We start from the raw sequence: 23,646 nt of genomic DNA, 5'->3' as shown, positions 1-23,646 counted from the left end.
GTTTTCCAGTGCTCTTACCTGCGTGCACTTCCCCCCATTTCATTGTGATTTTATTGATTGTTTAGAGAGCAACATGCGCTTTCCTCAGAGCAGACAGAGAACCCCGTAGATCTCCCAAGGGTATTGTGCCCTGAGATGTCTTTCAGAATTCACCAGGAACTAAATTACCTCACAGCAGATCTTCTACGAAGGACAGGGAAGTCTGTATTGGTCTTTGGTGAACACACAGTTCAATAATGGAGGTGCAATTATTCTGCTCCCAAAAGGGAAAACCTTGCCATTGTATCTGTTCAGTGTGCCTTGTAAACAGCCCTGGATGGCCCCTTTATGGATTTGCCCTGTGTCTTTAAGCTCTTACTCATCCTTAAGCCAAAGGCTGTTGTTCTGCTTCAAGCTGAAAAGGAAATTTTGGCAGCTTGCTTGCTGTCTAAAGATCAACATTATCACCATGACAGTTGCCACTTTCAAAGTGGAAGAAGGGAAATGCAAATTTGGTGAGTAATTAAGTTAGTTTTGTGTCATTCTTTGGTGGTGTTCTAAATGTTGCTATTTATTTGTCTTAGGTAATCTATTTAAAGAAGACACCAGAAGAAGCCTACAGAGCACTCCTATCTGGCTCAAATCCCCCCTATCTTCCGTTCAGGTATAACTGCTTGTGAGACTTGAGCTATGGCGACTTTGCTAGACAGCTCGCTACTTTAGAATTAGAGAATTGTGTTTTTTAATTGTATGAAGAGAGTGACCATGATATTACATGGAATGAAATGAGACAGTAGTTTTTATTGTTTTATTTTTGTAGAGACCCCCTCCCCCATCTAGTAAGAATAAAATAGCTTTCCCTTTTTAGGAATTAATTTTTTCCTTGAATTCTTTCTATACCTTGACAGTTTAAGCACAAACAGTGCCTGATTTATGACCTAATAACCATGTCAAGATTTGTTAGATTTCAGTAATGTACATCACTGATTCATCCATAAATACTTTCATTTTGTGAGCATTGATTGAGCTCTGACCAAATGTCAGGGGCTGGGAATATAGAATAAGAGCCTCAAAGCACCTTCCCAGAAGTACATATTTAGTGGGGACCCTAAATCACCTGTTTAGCAGACAAATCTAGCTTCCATCCTGAGGAAGGCTGTCTCTCATTACAGTGCTGGAAAAGAATGTTTTGTAAGTATCACCTGAAGAAGATATTTTAAAAATTTCATGTAAACTTGAGCTTATTTAAAGAGTAGAAGGAAATGTACTACTTCTACTTCAGAAGAACTTCCACAACAGGCATCTCTGATAGAATTGTGAATGATTCTAATATTTTTGCCTTTTTGTTTATTTGTGTGTCCAAATCTACAAGCATATGGATTGCTTATTATTGTTACTAATATCAAAATTACCAACAATAATGAAAGAAAGGAACAGGAAAGATTGAGGAGGCCTCTTTGTCTTCATTACTCTCCTGTAAACTCACAGAGGGCAGGTCCCAGTGCCTGACACTTAAAAGTGCTTTTTGTAAATATTTATTTTAATGAATAAATTAAGACTAAATCCCCTAAGATCCAAAGGATTCCCACGTCTGTTTCTCAGACCACAAGAGGGAGAGTTATTAGGCACAGGGTGGGTGTCAGGTGAGGAGGAGGAATCGGGACAACAGCAGCTAGTATGCTTGATCTTCTCAGTGAAAGCAAGGGGTAAAGTACTGGAATTGGGACAGTGAGAGGAAGATATCCTCAAGCAACCTAGAGGATGCGCTAATTAGCCATTGAAGGACAGATAAAAGGTTACAGATTATGTAGAAGAGAGTTTTCATGGTGAAGACAAAGTTTTTTTGCTCCCACTTCTAATGGCTTCTATAGTTTGAAAGCTCTTTGTACAATTCTATTTTTTAGAAAAGGGTAATTGTTTTAGTTAATTTGGGCTGTTATAACAAAGTACCATAGACTGGGTGGGTTGTAAACAACAGAAATTTGTTTCTCATGGTTCTGCAGGCTGATCAGGTGCCAGCATGGTCAAGTTCTGGTGAGGGCTCTCTTCAGGGCTGTAGACTGCTTACTTCTCGCTGTGTCCTCACATAGTGGAAAGAAGGCAGAAAAACTCTCTGGGGTACCTCTTATAAGGGCACTAATCCCATGCATGAGGGCTCTACCCTCATGACCTAACTACTTCCCAAGGTCCCACCTCCTAATACCATCCCATTGGGGATTAGGCTTTCAACATATGACTTTTGGGGGGACACAGACTTTCAGTTCATTGCAGTAATAATGATAATATTAATCACTTCCTAAATTCTAAGCAAAGTGGTTAAGAGTGCATGATTTGGAGGCAGAGACACTGCCTGGGTTCGCAGGTTCATTCTGCTCTTTTCTATATGTAATAAGTAAGTATATGTAACTTGGGCAAATTACTTATCCTCTCTGAGCTTCAGTGTCCTTTTCTGTACAATGACTTCAGAGCTATCCTGAGGATTAAATGAGGTAATGCATATATCACCATGCCTGGTGCAGTACCTGGTTTTTGTTTTTCTTGTTGTTGTTAGTACTATTACTATTATTAATAAGAAATAAGGATTATCCACAAGGGTATAAATATGAATAGGAAGTATTTTAATGATCACACATTCTAGTAGGGGCAGGTAGCTCTATAGGCACATAATTAATTGTTAAAAAGTTAGGTTTTATAAAAATAGAAGAAAAGATTCTGACAGAAATGCGAGAAAGTATCAGACTCATTTCAACTAAACTTTTAAAGGGTTTCGCAGGTAGAGGAGGAAAAGTTAGGCATCTGTGTACCCGATTGGAAAGCCCTGGAAGGGACTGTGTCTGAGGCAACTTCCAACATCCTCTGTGGTAGGAGCCATAGGATCCGTGGTGAGAGAGGGGGCCAGCAACTGTGAAGGGATCATAGGTGTACTTTTCCTTGAGACAGTGAGGCCTCATTAAATTTGTTTTTTAAATCAGAAAAATGTTTACAATTTTTTGTTGTTATTTTGAAAACAACACATGCACCTGGGAATTGTAATGCTGTAACATTTGTAAAACTGTAATTTGTAAAACTGTAATTCCAGTCAATAGACCCAGTGGACATTGTGGCTATTCAGACATTTTAAGTGGAAAATATATATTAATTTTTATGCTTGTGATAGTATCTACTCAGAAGTCATGGGAGATGTATTTGTTTCACAAGCCAGATGAGCCTTGCTATCCTTAACTGTGAATTTAGATGAAGATACTGGAGAAGGAGAAGGAAAGAATGAATTCTTCCTTTAAGCATAATTATGTTTTAGCTTATATGTGATAGGTAATTAATTTGTTTCCTGAGAACTAGAATCTTTGAATAATTGATAAGATTAGAATGGAAGAAAAGATAGTAAGAAAATTATTACTACTTAACTTAGAATTAAATCATAATTGTTATAATTGTAGCTTATTTTTCCAAATTGTTTTTATTTAAATATTTGAAAATATAAATACATTAACATGGTTCAAATATTTTAAAATATATATAGTTTATAGTGAAAACTCTCTCTCCCACCCTTGATTCTTATCTGTCCAGTCCTTTCCAAATAACTTCTGGTATTAGTTTATTCTATATCCTTCTAGAGTTGCTTTATGCATATATAAGCAAATAAAGATGTACAGTCTTATTTTCCCCATTTTATCCCAAAATGTAACATACTGTATGTACTATTCTGCATCTTGATTTTTTTTCACTTAACTCATCTTGGATATATCTTTTCACATCAGTAAATAGAGCACTTCCTTCCTCATTCTGTCTTACTGCTGTATAATGTACAAGAATGCAGTTAATTGGTCTCTGACAGGTAGACATTTAGGTCATTTCCTATCTTTTTAACTGTAGATTTTTAAGTCACATGGTCTCAAATGTATTTTAGAAGAAAGAAACTGAGAAAATACTCTGGAGAATATTGTAGTGTTGTTAGACATAGAGAGTTTTAGTTATTTGTTTACCTGAATAAAAGAATGCTTAACACAGACATCAGGCATTTTTTTCCCCTTAGTTTAGGCACCTATTTCCAACTAAAAGTTTGACCTTGAATATAACTAAGCTGTATTTTTCTGATAATGTGGCACCAAGAGTTGGTGTACAACTTAATGTATTTACATTAAGTTGCATTTCTAAATCCATACTCTTCATAAATCATACATTTGAAGCAGAAAATACCACACAGTGTGCATTTATAATTCAGTGGAAAATTTAGTTGATAGAATACTACTAGTTTTCTGGAATTTTACTACAGAAACAATTTTTTTCCTAATGCTGAGATAAGATGTGAGTTGATTTTAGTCTACTGCCCAGATTCAACTAAGGCTAATGCAGTATTATCAAGAATCATCTTCATACTAGTTCTAGTCAGCCATCATTGCCTTTGCCTTCCTTTGATAATCTGGATTCTATCATCCACTAGGTTTTCCACCCCACTTATTGTTAAATTACATCTTTATCTTCATTGTCTAGATTTTTTTATCCCACTTCTGCATTAATACTTTTATTTATAAAACAGGAAGCCTCAAAGGAACTTCTATTTAAATGTGATTGTTTTATTGTCTAAAAATTAAGAAAAATGAGGACAGTTTTGAAGGCTTGTTGACATGTGGTTGGTATCTTTACATGCCCTCTTTACTGAAATGCCTATGTTACCATTTGTGCTATAGAGTTTTAGTCTTTCTAATAAAAGTGTTTTAAGGTTTTAATTTAAATAATGCTGTTCTTCAAGATTTATTGATTTAACTAACATTTATTGGAGCAGTCTCTTCTGTAGCACCTTTGCTCATTTTTCTAGAGAGGGTTGGCATGTCCTGTGCCTATAATTTCCTATTACATTTTGTTCATGCCCCATTACATTTGCTACATACACCATTAAAACAAATGTCTTATATTGTAATTATTTGTTTGCATGGCTGACTCTCCACCAAATATGGCTGACTCTTCTCTCAAGGGCTGGGATTGGGCTCTTTTCTTATTTGTGTGCCAGGGAATACATAAGTTAATTAATTTATTGCTTTTTCTGTGCCAGTCACTATGTTAGACTTACGGATCTAAAGATTATTAGGACAACTAGGTACCTGCTCCAGGAGGAAAGAGATTTAACACTGGAACTGGAGATTGGAGGAGCTATTAAGGGTAGGCATCATGAATGCCTTTCATATTAAGATGAAAATGGAGAATAACAATCCAGGTACTGGCTTTAGGTGTTGTACGTTTTCATTTGTATGGCATAGGTTGTTTTTTATAATGGTAGGTTAGGTAGGATACTATATAATATGATGTTTGCAGTGTATTACTATAACCACAAGTACTGTCTAATTGAGTTTTTCTATTTGGATTTATCTTAAATATTTTAAATTAACAGTTTTCTATTAACCTAGTTAAAAATTCACTAAAGATGAAGCAAATTAAAAAAAAAAAGATTTGGGTAGATTTACTGCTTATTCTTTTTTTTCTTTCAGTTTTATTGAGATATAATTGATATACAACACTGTATAAATTTAAGGTGTACAGCACAATGACTTGACATTCATATATTGTGAAATGATTACCACAATAAGTTTAATTAACACTTATCACCTCATATAGTTACAATTTTTTTCTTATGATGAGAACCTTTAGGATCTACTCCCTTAGCAACATTCAAATACCCCATAGAGCAGTGTTAACTGTAGTCATGATGTTGCACATTACATCCCCAGTACTTATTTACCTTATAACTGGAGGTTTGTACCTTTTGACCACCTTCACTCAATTCCTCCCCCCACCTCCATTTACTGCCTTTTTTTTTTTTTTTAAAGATGTTTTTCCCATTTTATTTTGTTTTTAATTAATTTATTTTTGGCTGCGTTGGGTCTTCATTGCTGGGCGTGGGCTTTCTCTAGTTGCGGCGAGCGGGGGCTAGTCTTCATTGCAGTGAGCTGGCTTCTCATTGTGGTGGCTTCTCTTGTTGCGGAGCACGGGCTCTAGGCGCACGGGCTTCAGTAGTGGTGGCTCACAGGCTCTAGAGCGCAGGCTCAGTAGTTGTGGTGCACAGGCTTAGTTGCTCCGTGACATGTGGGATCTTCCTGGACCAGGGATCGAACTCGTGTCCCCTGCATTGGCAGGTGGATTCTTAACCACTGCGCCACCAGGGAAGTCCCTACTGCCTATTCTTTTTTTTTTTTTAAAGGGAACGCTATTTATTTATTTATTTATTTATTTATTTATTTATTTATTTATTTATTTATTTATTTAGGCTGTGTTGGGTCTTTGTTTCTGTGCGAGGGCTTTCTCTAGTTGCGGCGAGCAGGGGCCACTCTTCATCGCGGTACGTGGGCCTCTCACTGTTGCGGCCTCTCTTGTTGCGGAGCACAAGCTCCAGACGCGCAGGCTCAGTAGTTGTGGCTCACGGGCCTAGTTGCTCCGCAGCATGTGGGATCTTCCCAGACCAGGGCTCAAACCCGTGTCCCCTGCATTGGCAGGCAGATTCTCAACCACTGCGCCACCAGGAAAGCCCCCCTACTGCCTATTCTTGATTACATGAAGTATAGTAGACTTTGGAGGCATTTGAATTTCTGGCTTGGTGTGACACTCAAGGAGTATTTGTTGTTATGTTACTGTCTGCAAGTCAGTTTTAGGGTGTTCCATTTAACGGTAAAGTACTTCTGTCGAAAACTGTACTTTTCACTTGTACTAAGGATAGCCAATGCGTTTATCAACAGTGACTTTATCTCAAAACTAGGGAAAGAGGGTATTTTTCACCTATTTTAATTATTCAAGTCCATCCATCTTCACTGTAGGCTTGCTTGGCAGTTGGCCTTCAAGGGAACAAGGGGCTTTTCAGTTCTGGGGCCAGAGTTTGAATTGGCAAGCCCAGTATGAATCTTTTTAGGTTCTCTTCCTGTCAGTTAGTGTACTACCAAATTGATAGTCTATACTGTTGACCAGTCATTCTACAAAGTCATATTAATTGCAGCCTGTCTAAAGTCCCACAAGACCACCAACCCTTATTGGAATTCTTAGATTATTTTCTTGGCAGTCAATGGCAGTGGTTTTTAAATCTGCATTTTTGGGTGTTCATAAAACAGTGTTTGTGAAAACTTTCTAAATCTCACAGAACACTGAAAAGGTAACCCATCTAAATTGCACAACTCTGCTTTTAGATCTTTTCTGTGCTTTTAAATTCACTTTGCGCTTACTTCTTTTTTTATTGGTCCATATGTATTAGCTTGGTAACTTTTTTGGTATTAATGATTCATAAATCTGCTAAAACCCAATTTTTCTATGACATATAAAATTAAATGGGGAATACAACTATACAGACAATAAATAACATCTAGGGGCCCAGTTTTGAAGACAAATATAGAAAGTGTGACTTAAAAAATAATGACTAGGTGCAGAGGTGAGGTTGAGGTAGGGTGCTGTGCTGATATCCAGTGGAATAAAGCTGGTTGAATGTTGGATATCCTATCATCACCAGTTTTTAGTTGAGTGTTTTTTTTTGGTGGGTCTCTTCCTGGATAGGTCCAGGAACACATTTTTGTGTGGCTATTTTATTTTAGCTTGGAGAAGAGGCTTATAGGTCAGTGTTTCCCAAAGTTACATTGGTTCTCACACTTGGTTTTAAAAAGTCTGGGAAGGGAACTTGCCTGGTGGCGTAGTGGTTAAGAATCTGCCTGCCAATGCAGGGGACACAGGTTCAATCCCTGGTCCGGGAAGATCCCGCATGCCGTGGAGCAACTAAGCCCCTGCGCCACAACTACTGAGCCGGTGCTCTAGAGCCCGCTAGCCACAACTACTGAGCCCATGTGCCACAGCTACTGAAGCCCACGTGCTTAGAGCCTGTGCTCTGCAACAAGAGAAGCCACCGTAATGAGAAGCCCACGCACCGCAACGAAGAGTAGCCCCTGCTCTCTGCAACTAGAGAAAGTCTGAGCACAGCAACAAAGACCCTACGCAGCCAAAAAAAGTCTAGGAAGCTTTAAAAAATATTGATGCCAGGTTCTACTCCCAGAAATTCTGATATAATTGGCTTGGGGTGAAGTCTGGGTGTTGGGATTTTTAAAAACTACCTACATGATTCCAATATGCTGCCGAGGTTGTGCACTACTGCTCTATAAGGTTTACCCTGGCAAAAAAAAATTTCAACAGTCAAATAAGTTTAGAACTCTCCATCCTGGAGATTTTACAGAGCACATTCCCATTTTAAGGATTCTGAATGGTTCTGAGTAATAAAGTAACCTGTTTAACTCAGAATTTTCCCAAGTACTTCATCCTGAAATCCCTCCCCACCCCCCTCCCACTTCTGTTAACGTCCAGCAGAACTAGCTTTCTGAAACTCTAGGATACATTTCCTGATCCACACCTGTGTGGAACAGAATAGATCTCTTGGGATTAGAATAATAAGCTGCCATTTGTGGAAATGTTTTTGTGTGGTTTCCTGAGTTTTAGAAATAGATGGCTTGTCAAATAATGATATTTTATCTAATATGAACAGGAATAACGAATTTTCTCTTAAAGCAGACGATGCCAGAAAACCTTCCTTAACAGAGAACCCACAAACCTCCCCCTAACAATCCTTTAATGACATTTGTCATTAAAATGAACCCATACTGTTTGTGTTCAGGGATGGGTTTGTTGTGTTTTGGGGATGACCCCTAGTGATATCCCGGTTGCTGAGTTAGTGTTAATGCGGCTGAGTCTTAATGGGAAATCTCACCTGGGCATGCCAGAACTTGCAGGTCTCTTAACAGAGGCTCAGAGGGGTCAATCACTTAGAACTTGGCATTAGGCTGCCTTCTTTCTTCTAAAGCAAAGTAAACATGTGCTGGTAGATGTTAGATGCAATTATAAAATGTATCTCTTTACATAAAATGTTGAACCAGATATTTGTTAGTTTAAATATGATACTGTGATTTTTGTTAAAGTTTATTTAGATTAACTTGGTACTTCAAAGGGAAAGTTCTCTTTACCATGTTTTTTCCCTGAGTATCAAAAATGTAGAAACAAAATTTATTTTATGCTCTCTTAAGACTTTCATTCTCAACTTTTCTTTATGATGGCTAACTCTCTGCTTCTCAGTGTTGATCTTTGGGGTCATTTCTACCTCCATGGATCTTTAATAAACCTTTACTTTTGATGCTTGATGTGATGGGAAAGAATCTGCATTAGTTTTTTTTTTTTTTTAATTAATTAATTAATTTATTTATTTTTGGCTGTGTTGGGTCTTCGTTTCTGTGCGAGGGCTTTCTCTAGTTGCGGCGAGTGGGGGCCACTCTTCATCGCGGTGCGCGGGCCTCTCATTGTCGCGGCCTCTCCTGTTGTGGAGCACAGGCTCCAGACGCGCAGGCTCAGTAGTTGTGTTTCACGGGCCTAGTTGCTCCGCGGCATGTGGGATCCTCCCAGACCAGGGCTCGAACCCGTGTCCCCTTCATTGGCAGGCAGACTCCCAACCACTGCGCCACCAGGGAAGCCCTCTGCATTAGTTTTGATTAGCAAGGTTGGGCCAGTTTCCTGAGTCTTGAAAATAGAACAAAACAGATTATCCAGTCCAAACTGTGGAATCTATTTTCAACAGCTGGGGCATATTAAATAACTTGGACCACTATGAAAAGCAGACTCTTTATCCGGTTTTCTTGTTAAAGTGTTAAATAAGCACCACTATTCAGAATCTGAGGACAGAAACAACTGTCAAGGTTTCTAGGACCCACTAAATACGCAGAAGGAAGTGAGTTATATCTATTCTTTTTTTTTTTTGTAACATGGCAGTGCTTCAATGGTTTGAGTTGTGAAAATTGGCTCAGATTACTTTTTTTGTTTTTCCTCTTTTTATGGTTTCAGACCAGTGTACCAAACTTTCTGTAGAAGGGTAAGTGCCAAATTTTTGTACTCTTTACAGTACTTTTCCGATAGCCAGCCTTAGTTGATAAAGGTGGTTTGGAATAAGTTTGCAATCATTTATGTTAATGAACATAGTTATTTTGTTGAATGCCTCATATATGAAGCTCTTATTTTCAATATTGGAGTCAAAGATAATTTACTATTATTTTTATCTTTAAAACAAAATTACTGTGGTTAAATGGGGGATAGTCAGGTGTTGATAAAAGGCCCAGAGCACAGCCCTTGGCCTGTTTTTCTGGTATCTGTTATTGCTAGTTCTAGACAGATTCTATTCTGCTGATTTATATGACCTTTTAAGCCATGACTTAGAAATGAATTTTCACAAATCTGTTTCTTTAGATGAGCAAAATGATTAGTGTATAGCTTTATGTTAAATCTGAAAAGCAGGAGATTCTGTGTCCTATTTTTTTGTTAGGTACTGGTCATGCTCAATTTTTGGCTCTGCCCCATGAAGCCATTTGATTTTTGTTCTTTTGTAAGTGGGAAATAGCTTTGTTCTCCCCACTAATTCTTATCAAATGCATTTTTATCTTATAGGTCTAGATAATGTAAACCATTGGCTTGCTCTTTTCCCTGGAGCTGGTGCATATATGTCGTGGATGTGTTCAGAGACTGGAAACCAGGTGTACTTTGGACAATTGTGTAAAGTATTTTTGGACATTGTCTAATTCCCAAGTATCCATACAAATTAGGGCTGAATTTTCTAGTACAGTAGCTATTACCTACATGTGCTATTCAGCACTTGCAATTTGTTTAGTCCAAACTGAAATAGACTACAAGGCTATAAAATACACAATGGATTTCAAAGATTTAATATAAGAAAAGTAAAATATCTTATTTATAATTATGTTGATTACATGCTGAAATATTTCAGATATATTGGATTAAACAAAATCTATTATTAAAATTAATATTTATTTCTTTTCATTTTAATATGGTTATGAAAAAATTAAAATTACACATGTGGCTCTCTTTTGTGGCTTTCATTATATTTCCATTGGAAAGCAGTGATCTAGATTACGTTTTTGTGATTGTACACAGTTTATGATTACAGATTTTTTATATAATTTTTGCTTTGAAATGTCAGTAGTTCCCAGCCTCTTAGAGTTGTTCAGGCATATGTTGAATGGTCTCCTTGTAATGGTTATTCATTCATTCATTCATTCAACAGCTACAACAGAGTAATGTGCCCAACACTGTACTAGATCCTGGGCATACAACATAAAGGACCCATTCCCTGTCCTTAGGAAGCTCTTGATCTTGTGCTGGTTGTGTAGATGGGATTCAGTTCAGTGATTGGAAAGGTGCTCAGATGACCTTTGAGATCCTTTCTAACCCATTGCTCTGCAGATATTTGCCTACCTCGTAACTACTTGCTATCTGGAGAATTTACAGAGAATCATAGAATCAAGATGTGTAAATCATAGTCATTTCTGTTATTTCTTAGTCCATTTACTATAGCTCTTTTTTATTCTTTAATGTAGTCTCCACATTGTAAACACTGTGACTCTGTTTTTCATTTATTCTTCATTTCAAACAACTTCATTACCAGAAATGCTTTCTTATTGTTTTGTGTAAATATGTTCTTTCATCTCTGGTTTCATCTGCTCATTATTAACATTTACAGGGTTGCTTCATTCTGAGTGATTTCTTAGATTCGTAGGTTGCAAACAGTGGTGTGTTGGTAAACCGACTCTGTAATTAAAGAGCATTTGCTGATTTCTGTGGTGTAAATTTTCCCTCCAATGCTGATCTGGGATCTCAAAATTTTTGAATGTCTAACAGTTGACTCTTGAGAGCCTGTAGAAAGACAGCTTTAGGACAATAGGGAATCAAGCGCTTTCTCTTTGTATCTCTTTGTGGATGGTGATTCTAGTTTTCTTAAATTTAATTTTTCTTCTACTGCTTCTCTGCAAAATAAATGTAAAAATAAAAACAAACAAAAAATCCCAATTGCTTCACCTATTAAAATATTCATAATTTAGTCTTTCATTCAACAAATATTTATTGACTGCCAGTGACTTTTATAACCACTTCATAATAGTTTTATGGTTCAGTTGACTATTATGCCAGAAATCACATTTAGAAAGATAGAATTGCTGGGACGGGTAGAATTTGGATGGTCAAGCATGAGGTTGAGCTAAATTTGTATTTGGGTGTCTCTAGATAGCTGTTGGTTGTAACATTAGTCTTCTGTATTGGGGGTTAGAGACACATGATGTATTCTTCAGCAGAGATGAATGATTAGAAATCCTGTGTGTTTGGGGTATTACCTTATCTCCTGAATGAAGAGCAGCCTTGTGTTTACCTGTTTAAGAGAGTAATGCAATATATGGTAAAACTGTCATGGTAGGTAAGTGTTAGAGCTGTAGTTTTCCCAGGCAGCATAGGATGTGCAAGCGTTTTCCCTCAATTGACGTCTATGGGATTTCAGTGGTCCTTTATGAAGGAGGTGGAAAAATACATGTCCTCTTATTCAACTCAGTAACTATTTGGCTCAATAAATATAAATGAATGCATGGATGAATGAGTAAAAAAGCAAACCAGGAGTTAAATAAACAATTGGGAACCAAAACCGCAATAAAAACTGTGGGAGTATAAAACTTTGTAGCACATTGGTATAGTGATTTAAATTCTGAAAGCTCTGTGTAGCCTCTCTAAAGTGTCTGGGTTAAAATAAAAGTGCTTTTAATACCACTTGACAAAGGAAGAGAAAACTACTTTGAATGTCACTGCTTTTCAGCTTTATTCAGTTAATACTCTTTGGCAAAGAGAACAGAAAGAAATGATCTTAAATGGACAGAAGGGATTTGGGGTTAATGCAAAGAAAGAAAGCTCTTCTTGCTAGTGAGGATGGAGGTGTCAGGCTCTTGAATTAACAAAAGTGGCCATGGGATATTATCGAACATTTTCTTGGGATGATCTCCCAAGCTCCTTTACTTAATTTAAACATTTATTGGCAAACATTTATTGACTATCTATTTCATGCCAGGCACTGTATTAGGTACTAAAGAGACAATGGTGAGTAAAAAAACATATAGATCCTGTCTTCTTAGGGACTATTGTAGAGAGAGAGTCAGAGAATCAAATAAGCACATCATGATATAATGTCAAACTGTAGTTAAGTCCAGTGGAAAAAAATGGGGACCTGATCTAGCCGGAGTGGGGTTGGAGGATTTTCCCTGAGACAAGTCATCTTTGAGCTGGGATCTGAAGGGTGAGTAGGGTGACCTAGGCAAGGTGATTGGAGAACATGTGACCAGAGGAGCAAAGGTTCAGAGTGCCCCTCTGAGGAGCTCAGGGAAGGGGGTTGTGATAGGCAGGGCCAGATACCACAGGCCTTGTATCCATTTTAGGATTTGAACCTTCCCTCGAGAGAGCAGTGGCAATCAGAGAAGGGCTACAGCAGAAGAGTGACTGGATCAGACTTGCCTTTTAAAGAAATCACTCTGGCTGCAGTGAAGAGAACTGATTAGAAAGGCGAGGAGTGGATGTGGGAAGGCTCTTGTAGTGTATGGAGAGGTGCTACGTGAGAGGCAGCAGAACTGAGGAGAAGTAAATGCGTTCACAAGATGTTTAGGAGGGAAACACAGTGGGGCACAGTGCAGTAGGGTGCGGAAAGTGAGAGAGACAGAAGGACTTCTGGACTGTAGCTTGAGTGATTTTGGAAGCTGTGTCTTTTACCAAGTTACAGAGGGTTGGAGGACCAGATTATTGTTGTTGTTTTGAGGTAGGGGCAGATTCAAGAGATTCTTCTTACACAATGAGTTTGAGATGCCTTAAGACACCCAAATGGAAATGTCATGTATGTGGTTGGCTGTCCTGCCTTGGAGTTTTAAGGACTTTGTGCTAGGGAGATAAATTTGAGGGTCATTGGCAGAGAGATGGTAACTTACATAGATGAGATTGTGTAGGGCAGTGATTTTCGAAATGTGGTCCCTCCTACCAGCAGCACTGATACCACCTGGAAACTTGTTAGAAATGCAGATTCTCAGGCCCCGTTCCATACCTACTGAATCAGAAACTCGTGTGGGGCCCAGCATTCTGTGTTTTAAGAAGCCGTCTTGGTGATGCTGTTGCTGATGAATGCTAAAGTTTGAGAGCACCTGGTCTCGGAAGAGAGTACGGAGTGCGGAGAGTTTGAGTCTGGAATTGAATCTTGAAGAAACTGGGAGACGAAGGATGACTTTGCGAGGAGATTGGGAAGGAGTAGTGTTTAGAGAGGTCGAAGCAAAATCCAGGAACAGTGAAGAGAATATTCAGAGGGAATTACTTGATCTTGACAGAGTAAATAAAATGATGCTTGCAGAATGTTCCCTGAACTTAGAATAAGCAAATCCAGAGACAGAAAGATTAGTGATTGCCAGGGTTGGAGTGGGGACGGGGAAGGAATGAGGAGTTATTGCAAATGGGTATAGAGTTTCTTTCTGGTGGTAAAATGGTTTCGAATTAGTGGTGTACATTGTGACTATACTAAAAATCACAGATTATTATTATTTTTTCACACACACACACACACACTGTATTTTATTTTTACAAGAGGTAAATAAACTGACACTAAGCATTGTAAATGGATGACCACAACAAAAGCAGCAATGATTGCAATTACCAAACACGAAACACACTCATACTATGCCATAATATTGACATTCAGTCCAGTAATCCTCCACTGTAACAGCTCCTTTACTTTGCAGTGAAAATTGATTTGTATATTTTTTGCCTCTGAGTCCTTGAGGGATTTTTTTTTTTTTATTCAAACAGAAAGTCACAAAAATTATAATCATCCTCATCAGTTCACTCAGTCCCATGTAATTAATTTTTTTTTATCTTGATCTTTTGTTAACACTTTTATGAGTTCATCAGTTTTCCATTAGAGTTCTGAAAATGCTTATTCATTCAGTTCAGCAGTATAGTCAGTTACCAGAAACCTGTACTTGTCAGAGTCTTTTCCATGAATTCCTTGAAGATGAAACCCTTTTATAGGAACATTTTTGCAAAAGCATCAGAGTATACCCAGAACTGTCTGTAAATGACAAAAGACTTCAAAATGACCACGGTTAAAGATTTGATGAAAGTTCATAATACTGCAATTGACAAGGAAATTTAGTTATTTCTGAGATGTACATTTTAAAGTAATAACTAGAATTATGACTTATAACATTATACACAGCATTATGAATACACTAAAAATCACTGAATTGTACACTTTAGAAAGGCTAAAATGGTGAATTTTATCTCAATTAAAAAAAAAGTCCCCTGGGCTTAGCCATATGGAGATCATTGGTGACCTCAGTGAGAAATGTTCATCGCATGGATGAGGGTGGAAACAGAACAGAGGAGGTTAAGATGTGAGAGAAGAGAAAGTGGGGGCAGGAAGATGAATAATTTTTCAGAGAAGCCTTGTTTTAAAGAGGAGGCCAAAGAGAGGGTGGTGGCTGAAGTCAAGAAAATTTCGGATATTTTTTTTCTTTTAAAGATGGTAGGGACTTGAAAATGTTTAACTGCTATCGGGAAGGATCCAAGAGAGTGATACGGAGAGGAAAGAAATCATCCACTGTGTTGAATAATGATGCAGTTTCAGAGTAGGAAAGGACTTCTGAGTTTAATAGAGCCTGGTGTTTTCCTAATCTTCACCTCCATTTCCTATAACAATGTAGGTGAAAAATATTTCTTGCAAGCCACCTGCCAATTCAAACTTGAACGTCGTGTGGGGCAGGTTATCTTGCTGCCTTCCAGGACCAACCATTTTATTTTTAGACGGTTCTAACTACATTGGGTGTTTGAGGAAACTCAACAGGGAAGATTTATTTATAAAATAGGAGATAATATTGCTTTTATAGAGTAAACTTTTTCAGCTTCTTAAAGTACTTTCAAACTTATTATAGTCATTTCCTTCATTCTCACTTCCAGAAGAACCCAGTGCTGCCACTTCCTGAGCCTTTTGTGAATTATCTGGTATTAATTGGGTTGATGCTCTGATTTTTCCCGTCATCTTAGTATTCAGTTTTCTTGGTCTTCTAATTTATTATCACTCATGTATCTGACTTCCAGCTTTCAGAATTTTATTGCTGTTGTCTGTACTCATTCTCCCTGACCTTGTTGGATTCCATTTAAAAAAGCCTTTTAAAATTCTCTTTTTAGTGGGGTTTTTGTAGATACATGGATTTACTCTGCCACCTTTATCTTTCTCTCTTTTTTCCCCCAGAGAATATGTAACATGTTTTTGTGTCCCTTCACTTTTATGGTTACTTTCCTTTGACTGTGTATGAGCCAGGTGCCACTAATAAGCCATTTCTCTCTTGCCTAGTTACGAGGGCAGGTTTTGGGAACCTGTTGCCTTCATGAGGATTAAATGTGTTAATGCATCTAAATTACCCAACATAGTAAGTGTTGGAAAAGGTATGTCATCAACTTTCCCCAGTCCTGAGGATGTGACTTAATTTTATCACATCCCTTATTATATTTCAATTTGTAAATGTCAGCCTGTCTTTCTAGCCTGCTGTGACTGCTTTGTATCCTAATTTTGTCAGATGGCCTGTTAATGCTCCCTCGCTCTCAGGTCTGCACATTTGATCACCAAGTCACCAGAGCTCTCTTTTCAGTTGTTGGTAAAAACTGTGGCTGTGCTAGGACAAGAGATATCATGATAATCTCACCATGCTTTGCAGACAGTACGAGAGACTGGATCTGGAGCTTTTCTGATAACTTATGTTTGTGGATCGGTTTAGCTGCGTCTAGGTGGGAAGATACACTTGAGGGAAGTAAGGAGCACCTTCAATTCTTATCATTTCTTTTACTCTTTTTAAATACAGAGAAGTTTTTTTCCTAAGTTTTTCTCTTCTCTACCAAAGCAGTAGTTTTTAATCTAGGGTCTATAGAGAGAATTCAGATGACAAAAATATCTTTATTTTCACTAACCGTATAACTTATAAGATTGCATTCAATTATAAATGTTGGAAATAAACTATAGTGGTATTAGCAATATAAGTGACTTTTTCACAATAGAAACTACAAACATTTTTATATCCCATTGCAGTTGTTGCATATAAAGATATTTATGTTTATTCCTTCTTTAAAATTATAGTTGTTATCAGACCTGCTACTAGATCTTGTTATATATCAATATTAATAATAAAGTATGGTATTATAAATTTGTTTTGTTACATTTTGATGACTTTACATTTAATTGCATTAGTGTTCTGTTATTTCTATGTATTTTATTTTATGCATTTAAAAACATTCTGAGAATAGGCATTCACAGGCTTCATCAGAATGCTGAAGGGGGGTCCATGACACACACAAGATTCTGAACCCTTGTCCTAAAAAGACAAGTTCCTGCAAAGGAATGTGTGGTTATTTATATAAACTAGTATTTTGTCTTAGATCCCCAGCTACTCCTTTCTCTGGTTGAATCCCTTAAAATTTGCTTCTTAATATATGGCTTATGTCTTTACAAGATATTTGAAATGGGGTTATTTTGTTTTTCACTGACCCATGAGTTTAGATGGCATTAAAAAAAGAACTCTTGAAAATCAGGATTAAATATCTAGAATAACCCTTCCTTAACATAGGTTAACTTTGATGTTTCAGGACTTAAACTTTTCTGTTAGGCTGCTTTGCTAACCAACCTACTCTTTTTAAATTAGGTTATCAGGATGCTGAAACTCAGTGATGTTGACGTTGCATTTAAATTCGTGGCTTAGCAGCCGTAGTTTCAAGTTACCTTAGATGGTTGTGATACAAGATTCAGTTTTATGTTATGTGTTAAAGCCTTTAAGGGTCATTTTCTCCCCATGGAGCATCTTCTGTGGCCGCCCCCTTCTCCCCGCCGCCTTGGACCGACTTTGTGTGGTACATTTGACTTTGTGATTGGCAGGTGCCTGACAGCTCTATTCCTTCGGGTCAGCAGTGGGGGATGGGAAGAGCGACTGAGAGCCTTGAGGTCAAGTTTCTTGCCTTGGACACCTTGGAACATTGTTAGTGTTAAAGCTCCAGTGCCAGTTCTTGCTAACTGACCTGAACTTGATACTTCAGTTTTATGTTGCCTAAAGCAGGCCTGCTAAGTTGCTCTAAAAATTTAAATAAAGGATGAAGCACTCAGTTTTCGGTGCAGTAGGTCTCCACTCCTTTTGACAGAACACTTCATGGTGCATTAGAAGCTCTCCTGGATCCTGAGAGGAGATTGTTTGGAAGCATTTTCCTTGGCATTTTTTTGTGGGGGGGTGGGGGAATGAGGGTGGGGCGGGGGGCAAAAATGGAGGTTTTTAAATGGCATTTAATCCATGAAAACAACTGCCAGGTTCTGTTGACCTGCATGCATTGTCCCCCTTAAATTTTTACGCTAGTATTTGCCATGTTCCTGACAGATGGTTGTTTCTCTGTCTGAATACTTCTCATGATGATGCATGTTTTAGTTAATGAAATACTCACTGTTAATAATAATAAGAATAGTCATAATATTTATTGTTTCCTTTGTGCTAGGCACTATAGGAAGGACTTTATATTTTTTAAATGTAATCTGACAACAATCCTGTGAACAGTAGCTGCTATCAGTACCTTCATTTCACAGATGAGGAAACCAAGACTCATAGAGGTAAAATAACTTGCTCGAGGTCCCAGCCAATTCATGGCAGAGTTGGAATTTGAAGGCAGCCTGATTCCAGAGCTCAGGTTCCTAAATCTGCTTTCTTATTAATTCAGCTAGTTGGATTAAAGCAACTTCAGAAGTTCTGGAGTTAAGCTAGTAGGATCTGATGTGTTACGTAAGTTTACCATGTTGACAGCTGTGACGCCAAATAAGCATGTCTCCAACTGACTTTGGTATTTTATTATCTGAGTATTCTAAATGCATGTTTTTAATGTTAAGTGTTTTTGTGTTCATAGGGATGCTTCCTTTGGAAATTGCACTTACAATCTCACCATCCTTGACTGTTTGCAGGGAATCAGAAAGGTAATAACAATCTCCTTGCTGTGGTTGACACTGTAGTTTAACAATATGAAAAAGGAATTATGTCTATATCCTTGTTTGTTGTTGGAGAGAAGAGAGGGGAGGGAATAAGAAGGTGGCTTTCCACTTCTTTTTTTTTTTTTTTAAACATCTTTATTGAAGTATAATTGCTTTACAATGGTGTGTTAGTTTCTGCTTTATAACAAAGTGAATCAGTTATACATATACATATGTTCCCATATCTCTTCCCTCTTGCATCTCCCTCCCTCCCACCCTCCCCATCCCACCCCTCTAGGTGGTCACAAAGCACCGATCTGATCTCCCTGTGCTATGCGGCTGCTTCCCACTAGCTATCTATTGTACATTTGGTGGTGTATATATGTCCATGACACTCTCTCACCCTGTCACATCTCACCCCTCCCCCTCCCCATATCCTCAAGTCCATTCTCTAGTAGGTCTGTGTCTTTATTCCCGTCTTGCCACTAGGTTCTTCATGGCCTTTTTTTTTTTTTTTTTCCTTAGATTCCATATATATGTGTTAGCATACTGTATTTGTTTTTCTCTTTCTGACTTACTTCACTCTGTATGACAGACTCTAACTCCATCCACCTCATTACAAACACCTCCATTTCATTTCTTTTTATGGCTGAGTAATATTCCATTGTATATATGTGCCACATCTTCTTTATCCATTCATCTGATGATGGACACTTAGGTTGCTTCCATGTCCTGGCTATTGTAAATAGAGCTGCAATGAACATTTTGGTACATGACTCTTTTTGAACTATGGTTTTCTCAGGGTATATGCCCAGTAGTGGGATTGCTGGGTCGTATGGTAGTTCTATTTGTAGTTTTTTAAGGAACCTCCATACTGTTCTCCATAGTGGCTGTATCAATTTACATTCCCACCAACAGTGCAAGAGTGTTCCCTTTCCTCCACACCCTCTCCAGCATTTATTGTTTCTAGATTTTTTGATGATGGCCATTCTGACCGGTGTGAGATGATATCTCATTGTAGTTTTGATTTGCATTTCTCTAATGATTAATGATGTTGAGCATTCTTTCATGTGTCTGTTGGCAATCTGTATGTCTTCTTTGGAGAAATGTCTATTTAGGTCTTCTGCCCATTTTTGGATTGGGTTTTTGTTTTCTTGTTATTGAGCTGCATGAGCTGCTTGTAAATCTTGGAGAGTAATCCTTTGTCAGTTGCTTCATTTGCAAATATTTTCTCCCATTCTGAGGGTTGTCTTTTGGTCTTGTTTATGGTTTCCTTTGCTGTGCAAAAGCTTTTAAGTTTCATTAGGTCCCATTTGTTTATTTGTGTTTTTATTTCCATTTCTCTAGGAGCTGGGTCAAAAAGGATCTTGCTGTGATTTATGTCATAGAGTGTTCTGCCTATGTTTTCCTCTAAGAGTTTGATAGTGTCTGGCCTTACACTTAGGTCTATAATCCATTTTGAGTTTATTTTTGTGTATGGTGTCAGGGAGTGTTCTAATTTCATACTTTTACATGTATCTGTCCAATTTTCCCAGCACCACTTATTGAAGAGGCTGTCTTTTCTCCACTGTATATGCTTGCCTCCTTTATCAAAGATAAGGTGACCATATGTGGGTGGGTTTATCTCTGGGCTTTCTATCCTGTTCCATTGATCTATATTTCTGTTTTTGTGCCAGTACCAAACTGTCTTGATTACTGTAGCTTTGTAGTATAGTCTGAAGTCAGGGAGCCTGATTCCTCCAGCTCCATTTTTCGTTCTCAAGATTGCTTTGGCTATTCGGGGTCTTTTGTGTTTCCATACAAATTGTGAAATTTTTTGTTCTAGTTCTGTGAAAAATGCCATTGGTAGTTTGATAAGGATTGCATTGAATCTGTAGATTGCTTTGGGTAGTAGAGTCATTTTCACAATGTTGATTCTTCCAATCCAAGAACATGGTATATCTCTCCATCTATTTGTATCATCTTTCATTTCTTTCATCAGTGTCTTATAATTTTCTGCATACAGGTCTTTTGTCTCCTTAGGTAGGTTTATTCCTAGATATTTTATTCTTTTTGTTGCAATGGTAAACAGGAGTGTTTTCTTAATTTCACTTTCAGATTTTTCGTCATTAGTGTATAGAAATGCAAGAGATTTCTGTGCATTAATTTTGTATCCTGCTACTTTACCAGATTCATTGATTAGCTCTAGTAGTTTTCTGGTAGCATCTTTAGGATTCTCTATGTATAGTATCATGTCATCTGCAAACAGTGACAGCTTTACTTCTTCTTTTCCGATTTGGATTCCTTTTATTTCGTTTTCTTCTCTGATTGCTGTGGCTAACACTTCCAAAACTATGTTGAATAATAGTGGTGAGAGTGGGCAACCTTGTCTTGTTCCTGATCTTAGTGGAAATGGTTTCAGTTTTTCACCATTGAGGACAATGTTGGCTGTGGGTTTGTCATATATGGCCTTTATTATGTTGAGGAAAGTTCCCTCTATGCCTACTTTCTGCAGGGCTTTTATCATAAATGGGTGTTGAATTTTGTCGAAAGCTTTCTCTGCATCTATTGAGATGATCATATGGTTTTTCTCCTTCAATTTGTTAATATGGTGTATCACATTGATTGATTTGCATATATTGAAGAATCCTTGCATTCCTGGGATAAACCCCACTTGATCATGGTGTATGATCCTTTTAATGTGCTGTTGTCCACTTCTTAAACAATGATGGATCTGTAATACACAGACCACAGGGCAAATAGGGGCGGTGTTTCAGGGGATAACTCTTCTTATAGAAGCGGAAGGGGTCGCCCTTTCTCACTTAAACTATTTGTGTTATCACTTCTATCTGCTGCCGTGCCTGTGACGTTGCTTTGTCACCTGCTCAGCTTCATTATCAAGCTAGATCTTGGTGTGGGAGGGACAGGAAGTTATCTAAATCTCCTCTGTTAATGTGGAGAACATTTCCACATTGTTTTTCTAACTGATAGTATTACATGCCCATGAACATGAAGTAGTAAGCAGGTCAGATATTATTATCTCATTTTTACAGTTGAGGAAACAACCCCAGAGAGGTTAAGTCACTCTCAGGGCCACAGGGAGTTATTAGGAGGGCTCATTCTAACTCAGATTTCCATATCAATCTGGAGTTCTTTCTCATATCCTATCCAGGTATGTCATAAATCAATGGTTGTCAAATGGTGGGGACTTGTGCAGAGATGCAAATTCTCAGACCTCATCCGAGACTGATTGAACCATAAATTCTGGGAGTGGTGCCCTGCTGTCTGTGTTTGTATAATCCCTCCATGTGATTTGATGCACTCTAAAGTTTAGAGTCATAATTATTTAGTTATTTATATATATTATGGAGAAGTTAATCTAAAAGATTTTTGAGAACTTTGGAACATGTTTTAGAAACATTGATTTACAAGCTGAGAAGTCATGCATGTTATACTGTGAATTCTAATGAAGGTTCAAGGTACATCATTCCATCTAGAACATATAGTCATGACTTATGAGTCAGGAATGTACGTGTTTCAGAACCCATTGGCAAGGGTCATCGTGGACTGTAAATACAGTATCAGTAGTGAGTCTTGTTCTAGTTTCTTTTCTCTGATGTAATATAACATTGCTTTTGCCCTGTTTTAATTTGAGAAAATTGCTATGGTAAAATATGCTACTTGTTTTCTGTATGTATATTTTTGACTTTGATATTTCATCTAGAAATGAATTTAGACTCTGTAAAACTTTAGTTCTCTTTTCACTTAAAAACTATCAAGATAATCTAGCCTATCCCCTGCAAATAATATCACCAACACACACTTCCAGTAACACCAGTTAAGAACCCTTATGGGTATATCACCCAGTATACAACCTAAAATTGTAACATTTAAAAAAGTAATTTACTTATTGTTACTATTATTATTATTTTGCCTATCCTGCCATCTGGTACAGGCTGTTTCTTTTATAAAACTTACGAAATTGAAAAAGAGTTCACACTGGAATATCCTTGCCTGTTATGGTAACTGGTAACTTGATATAGACATTTATGACATCCTTCCTGTTACAAAGGAAAGGCATGACTTTGTTCATTAATAAGGTCTTCTGTAAATTTCTTGTTTCATCAAATGCTGGGGTTTATTTTACCCAAATGAAGATGAGATTTTAGAGGGTCTGACAGATTGTTCAACATGTCTTTAAGCAACTGGGACACACTGTCCCTCTGTACATTCTTCTATAAAGCATCGTGTGCTGGGCTATTTTTGTGGCAACGAGCACCATACCTCCTAAGAAGGTAGACAGACTATGGCCACATTTTTCCCTTTTTAAGAAGCATATCTTTCTGATTTTGATGTATTAGCGTCATTAAAAGCATCAGTTATATATGTGTGAACCACACACAGCGGCATACACAAACACAAACACACTAAAAAAAAGAGGAAGGAAAGTGGTACTTCAGGGCATTATATTCTCACTGTTTTCTCTGAAATGGTACATATGGATGAAGTAAGCATCTTTGTTTAAAGGTGGAATAATTTAAATAGCTTGTTCTGCTTATCCTGTAGAGGTTGTCTAAATCAGTGTTGTCAGAATTTATAAGAATCACCTAGGAAGGCATTTTAAAAACGATGATCCAACCCCCAAAGAACCTGATTTCATAGTTCTGGGATGGGGCCTAACGGTCTGTATTTTAAATATAAATTACCTTAAGTGCAGGTGGTCCAGGTTCTACATTTTGGAAAACACTGGTCTCTAAGGTATTTTCAAAGATAGATGTACTAAACTTGGCTTAACAGTTTCTTCTATTTTTAATGACTTGATCATGTAACTTTCAAAAGTA

At 37.6% G+C, this 23,646-nt stretch overlaps 1 protein-coding gene across 6 annotated transcripts in view; it reads left to right on the top strand.

Annotated features, from left to right (window-relative positions):
* The window catches only part of CDC14A (cell division cycle 14A), a 176,427-nt gene that overhangs the window by 58,780 nt on the left and 94,001 nt on the right, over positions 1-23,646 (top strand). For 5 of the 6 annotated variants that reach the window (XM_061186274.1, XM_061186272.1, XM_061186273.1 and 2 more), the window contains 2 exons: positions 564-643; positions 18,766-18,832. In XM_061186274.1, coding sequence (XP_061042257.1) covers positions 564-643; positions 18,766-18,832 — 147 coding nt within the window. The remainder of the gene's footprint in view (positions 1-563; positions 644-18,765; positions 18,833-23,646) is intronic. The other variant, XM_061186275.1, reaches the window with a different exon arrangement.

This window comes from Eubalaena glacialis, chromosome 3, assembly GCF_028564815.1.
Source record: "Eubalaena glacialis isolate mEubGla1 chromosome 3, mEubGla1.1.hap2.+ XY, whole genome shotgun sequence".
Lineage (NCBI taxonomy): Eukaryota > Metazoa > Chordata > Mammalia > Artiodactyla > Balaenidae > Eubalaena > Eubalaena glacialis.
Note: the sequence above shows the minus strand (reverse complement) of the source record. Positions and strands in the feature narration are given on the sequence as shown.